The 6,008-nt window shown below is 57.4% G+C and overlaps 1 protein-coding gene across 1 annotated transcript in view; it reads left to right on the top strand.

Moving 5' to 3' along the window:
- DNAH1 (dynein, axonemal, heavy chain 1) overlaps nt 1-6,008 on the top strand; it is an 81,920-nt gene that overhangs the window by 49,369 nt on the left and 26,543 nt on the right. Inside the window, exons 32-37 of the mRNA XM_010851742.1 lie at nt 301-450; nt 1,905-1,991; nt 2,127-2,313; nt 3,153-3,244; nt 3,772-3,926; nt 5,189-5,366. Of these exons, the coding sequence (XP_010850044.1) occupies nt 301-450; nt 1,905-1,991; nt 2,127-2,313; nt 3,153-3,244; nt 3,772-3,926; nt 5,189-5,366 (849 nt within the window). The remainder of the gene's footprint in view (nt 1-300; nt 451-1,904; nt 1,992-2,126; nt 2,314-3,152; nt 3,245-3,771; nt 3,927-5,188; nt 5,367-6,008) is intronic.

The raw sequence follows: 6,008 nt of genomic DNA, 5'->3' as shown, positions 1-6,008 counted from the left end.
CCTCCTGCCCAGGGATCCCCCAGCCATGGAGAGGAAGGGCCAGGCTTGTCCTCAGGGCCTGGGAGAAGGCAAGGGCAGGTTCACGTCAACACAGAGGACTGGTTTCTAACGGGCATAGGGATCCACCCATAGGGGAGTACAAGCCTCAGCTATGGCAGGTGCAGTGGAGAGAGGATCCAAGTGCTGGCAGGGGAGGAGGGCAGTGGAGCCGCCTTCTGAGGACCAGACAGTCCAGAAAGTGGGTGATGCTCTGGGAGGGGAGGTCGGCCTCTCCATTCACGCAGATACCCTGTGCCCCAGGCACTCTTCCGGCCCGTGGCCATGATGGTTCCGGATTATGCCATGATTGCGGAGATTTCTCTCTACTCCTTTGGCTTCAACGAGGCCAATGTGCTGGCCAAGAAGATCACGACCACCTTCAAGCTGTCCTCTGAGCAGCTCAGTTCCCAGGTGAGATCCTGCCCGGAGCAGGTTCCAGGGTCTGGGAGCTGCTGTCTTCTCCCTGCAACCCTCCGAGGTAGGAATCACGCCCCCACTTCTCAGCTGAGGACACTGAGGCCCGAAGCAGCCAGGAGCCTGGCCAGGCTCACGTGTGTGCAGGGGAGCTGGAGCAGGAGCCAGGAACAGATGGCCACCTGGGCTAGTGCAGGTGCAAGGAGGGTTGGCCAGTAAGGGCCCAAGCGCCACACAGCCAAGGCTGGGGAGCAGGCGTACCTAGGTTGCATGGGACCAGAGGGAGACAGCCAGCCCCACCTCCCCTGGAGCCTCCCAGCACGAGGGCTTGCCCCTCGGTGAGCTGGGCCTGCATCTAGGGGTAGGTGCTACTGGTTCAGGCACCGGGGCTGGTGGATGAGCTTTCCATTTGGGCTCCTGTCTCAGGCAGGCTGCCCCTTTACAGTAGCAGAGATGAGCCCCGACCCTGGGCTCAGATGCTACTGGCTTCGTTTCTTAATGGTCCCAGAAATAAGTCTCTGTTGTCACCCTCATGGGCCCTCTCTAGGTGACCTGTTCATGCATGAACAGCCATCCCTGTGGCTTAGGAGACTATACTTGCCTTTGGCCTGGTGTTTTTGGTACCAAAAACCATGGGCTAGAAGAGCAATCTATTGCTAGGAGAAAGAGCAGCTCCCCACAGAGTGCATCATGGTGTCAGCACCTCCACACACCCTTCTTTCTAACTGTCTGCTTTCAAAAATGCCCCCACCAATCTCCAGTAACAGAGCCACTATCCCCCACACAGTTCTGAAAAGTGCTCACCCCTTCCCAAGTGCTGATGACCTGAAGCCAAGCCCAGTCTCTGCATCCAGCTCCAAGCCCAAGATTTCTGGGGAACATGCTGGTCTGTGGGTTGGGCCCAGGTGTATGTAGCCTCATGGTCTGACACCATGGGGCAAAACGATGAGCTTGATATTTCCATCACACCTGCTGTATAATGGAGAGAGATGGACCCAGCGGCAAAAGTGGGAAAAGCCATGGTAGCGTGGTCAAGAGGGTGGGTCTGGAGAGAGGTGATGTGTGTTAAAAGGGAAACTCCTTCATTCTCACTGTAAATAAAACCTGAGTGCCTCCCTGCCCTTGGCGCTGTGCTGGGTGGGACCGCAGGGACTGGGCCGTGACGAAGGCAGACACCTCACCCTCAGGGGCCAGGAGGCAGGCAGGGTGCTCTCTCTGGTAAATGGAGAGAGCGGCTGGGGCAGTGAAGTAGAGACAGCAGAGGAGTGCGAAGTGCAGTGCCCAGCCCAGGCTGGGGTGTGTGAGCGGGTGCTGACAGCCTGCAGGGGGAGCAACATCAGCCACGAGCTGGGCGATGAGGCCCAGCCAGGTGTCAGGTGGGAGGCTGAGTGCTCCCCAGAAGCCCCAAGAGGGACAGTGCCCACCGCCCCTCTTCTTTTTGGTGGTGACAGGACCACTATGACTTCGGGATGAGAGCCGTGAAGACTGTGATCTCAGCTGCTGGGAACCTTAAGCGAGAAAACCCCAGCATGGACGAGGTGAGCTCCATTCAAAGAGGTGCCCGAGGACTCCAGGGGAGCTCTGGTGGCGGGGGTCTTGGGGGGTGGGCGGTCCAGGAGGGCTCCGGAGCAGCTTGAGGGTCGAGGGTCATCTGACCTGGGCCTCTGCTGCAGGAGCTGATTTGCCTCCGGGCCATCCGAGACGTGAATGTGCCCAAGTTCCTGCAGGAGGACCTCAAGCTCTTCTCTGGGATCGTGTCTGACCTGTTCCCCACCATCAAGGAGGAGGAGACTGACTACGGCATCCTGGACAAGGCCATCCGCAAGGCCTGCGAGAAGAGCAACCTGAAGGACGTGGACGGTGCGCCCTGGCCCTGCCCCGCAGTCCTGTGGGCACCAGAAGAGGGCTAGGTCCAGCTGTGCCAGGCTCGCAGTCCAGCCTCAGGGTCCCTCACACCTGGCCAAGCATGTTGCGGGCTGGGGCTCTGTGCCCCTGTCTCCACTGGGACCCTTCAAGTGATGGGAGCTGAAGAAAAACTTTCACCTTCATTCTCACATTCAACACTTCTGACACCAGAGGTGTGGGGTTTTACCTCAAACTCATCTGTTCTCTAACACGCCTGAGTGTTCCACAGGTCAATTCAAATCTGACACAAATCAGGGTCAGCACAGACCCCACATTCTAAGGGCTCAGTTCCACAAGACTGCACCCCCTTCAGACACCAGTCATGAGTGTGAGGTCCCCAGGTTACCCACAGCTTCTGTTCTGCTTGGCTACAGATCACAGGTTCCCATGCCCCCCTCCTCAGGCTTGATCATTTGCTAGACCAACTCACAGAACTCAGGGAAACAGGAATGTTTGCTGGTTTATTGTTTAAAAAAGGATGTGATAAAGGATACAGGTAACAGCAGGATAAAGGGCTACACGGGGTGAGGTCTGTCCCTATGGAGTTGGGGTGAGTCACCCTCCCAGCCTGTGGAGGTGCTCATCGACCTGGAAGCTCTCCAAACCCTCCGTGCTCACGGAGGCTCAGGGCTTCACAGGCCTCTGTGAGGTAGGAACTACTGCCACCCATTTCACAGAGGAGGAAACTGAGGCGCGGGGAGTGAGGTAACCCACCAGAGGTCACAGCGAACTAGTGGCAGAGCCAGGATCTAAGCCCCTACTCTGACCCCGGGCCCCCTGCCATGTCCCTCCAGGATTCCTGACCAAGTGTATCCAGCTCTACGAGACCACGGTGGTGCGGCACGGCCTCATGCTCGTCGGGCCCACAGGCTCCGGCAAGAGTAACGTAAGCGTCCCCCGTGCTGGACTGTAGGTCCTTGCTGGTTTTCTACTTTATTTATTTGGGTGTGCCAAGTCTTTGTTGCATCGTGTGGGATCTAGTTCCCTGACCAGGTATCAAATGCAGGCCCCCTGTATTGGGAGCGCAGAGTCTTAGCCACTGGACTACTAGAGAAGGCCCTGATTATCTGCTTTAAATATAGCAGTGTGTACATGTCAGTCCCAAACTCCCAATCTACCCCTCCCCCTCGCCCTTCCCCTCTGGCAAACATAAATTCGTTCTCTATATTCTAACATAAAATAAAAATTTTAAAAAGAAAAAAAAAAAGAGTAACTTAAGTGGAGCCAAGCTGGGTGGCCCAGTGCCCACACAGTGGGCCTGAGGGCAGGGCAGCCTCAGCAGCAGGGGTCTTGGCCCCCGCTTGTGCCTCCTGGGCCTTTAGAATACCCCGCTGCTCCCTGAGGCCCACAGCCCGTGCCAGCCCTGCTCTCCAGGGAGCTTGGAGGCTCACTCTTGGCTGGCCGTTTCCCCAGTGTTACAGAGTCCTGGCCGCCGCCATGACGTCACTGAAAGGGCAACCGTCCATCAGCGGCGGTGTGTACGAGGCCGTCAGCTACTACGTGCTCAACCCCAAGTCCATCACCATGGGACAGTTGTATGGGGAGTTTGACCTGCTCACCCATGAGTGGTGAGTGGCCCGGGACCCTTCCAGTGACCACCGTGCTCCTAGACTCTGCAGCCTGTGGGTCCCTGGCCCCCTCCCTCCCCCAGCTGAGTGGGAGATTGGGAGCTCTGGCTCTGGAGCCCAACTTCCTGGGACTCTTGGCACCAGTGTGCTTCCTCACTGAGTGCCGCATCTCATCCCCCCAACCCCGGACCTTTGTCCCTCACCTGCAAAGTCGGGATAAAAATACGGGAGATGGCTGGGACAGTGTAGCACATGGCAAGCACTCAGGAAAAGTTGGCGATTATTGTCAGCACCCACGAGAGCTGGTGCTCCCTCTTCGGGGCCTGTGCTCCCAGGCCGAGGTGTGCATTTTAGGGGGAAGTGCATGGAGCTGACTAGAGGCCCACCAGTCAGCACTAGAAGGTTTTCTCTGGGGCTATTCTGTTTTTCCAGAGAAGTCTCCAGTCTCCTGCTGGGGTGTCTTCTTCTTGGTCCCAGTGTTCTGGGAACCCAGTGGGGAATGGGCACTGGAGAAGGGCAGTCACCTGTCTTTCTGAACATGGGCCTGTCCAGCTTCCCCCGTTTCTGGTGAAGGGTCTCAATCACAGCCACTCCAGGCTCTTATGTGGGCAGGTTGGGGTCCGGGGACCAGATCAGAAAAATGCCCTTCGACCCACCCACTTCCCTCGCATTTGGTGCCTCTGAAGTCTGAGCCTTCCTGGGTCTGTGGCAGGAACTAGATACTCTTGTGACTCTGCTTTCTCTGAGAGGTCATTTACCCCTTCTCCACCTCTGTGCATCTTCTGGGCCCATGTGGGCCTCTACTTCTGTGTTCCCTCCTCCCCATCTTCCTTTTCTTTTGAGGGTATCACTTTCCATCTTCTTTTAATGTAACTTTAGTGAGGACTCAGCAGGAAGAGGAGGAGAGCATGGCAACCCACTCCAGTATTCTTGCCTGGAGAATCCCCATGAACAGAGAAGCCTGGTGGGCTACAGTCTATGGGGTCACAAAGAGTCAAACATGACTGAATGACTAAGCACAGCACAGCAGGGAGAGAATAGAACCACACGTTTTCATTATATCATACTACACCAAAAAGTCCTATTTTCCCTACTATAATTTTTAAATGAATGAAGGTACTTAAGACAAAAAAAAAACAAAAACGCAGAGCAGGACCAGCCTGGATCCAGGTTTCCCTGGGAGACAGCTGTGCCCTTCCTCCCTGGCACCCATGGCCCTCTGCCTCCAGTGCCCACAGCCCTCTCCTCCCTGGTGGCTGCAGGACAGATGGGATCTTCTCCTCCCTCATCCGGATGGGGGCCATCACCTCCGACACCAGCAAGAAGTGGTACATGTTCGATGGGCCAGTGGACGCCGTCTGGATTGAGAACATGAACACGGTGCTCGACGACAACAAGAAGCTGTGCCTCAGCTCTGGGGAGATCATCAAGCTCACAGAGGTCCGTCTGCCTGTCCACTCACCCCGCTGTCCTCTGCAACTGGGTGGGCCCAGGGGCCACACCAGGCTGGCCAAGCCTCACCACCACCCCCACCCCCCCCGCACCCTTTCCTCTCTGGGCCGCGGCACCCTCCCCATCCCCAGGCTCCTGTACCTGAGGCACGTCCCGCACAGCTGCTTGGTGCTTCCCTTGCGGCAGACCCACTTTCTGCAATGCTCTCAGCTCAGGACAAACACCTCAGTCTTAGCTGATGCTGCTCTGTGCTTCCCAGGCCCACTCACAGCCATTTTGGCCCAGATTGGCTCAGGCATCCTGGCAATGTGCCTGGAGTCTGGGGTACAGGTGGTACAGAGGCCAGTGTGACCCTGTGTCCAGGTACACAGGTTGGGGGCTCTGGAGCAGAGCACACAGCTCCCATCAGATCTCCCAAGGGCTCCAGGGACCCCAAAATGCCCTGACCCCAGGCTGGCCAGACGGCTTCCAGGAACCTCCTGACTTAGACTCCTTCCCGAGGCTCCAGCAAGAGCCACATGATCAGCTGAGGCCCAAGGGTTCCTGCCTTTGCCCCTACCCCAGCACTGAGCCTGGCCCACCACCTGCCCCGGGGCCTGCCCACTGTTGCAGGACGGGCAGCCCCTCCCC

Source organism: Bison bison, unplaced genomic scaffold, assembly GCF_000754665.1.
Source record: "Bison bison bison isolate TAMUID 2011002044 unplaced genomic scaffold, Bison_UMD1.0 scf7180017864304, whole genome shotgun sequence".
NCBI lineage: Eukaryota > Metazoa > Chordata > Mammalia > Artiodactyla > Bovidae > Bison > Bison bison.
This window is presented reverse-complemented; position numbering and strand designations above follow the sequence as displayed.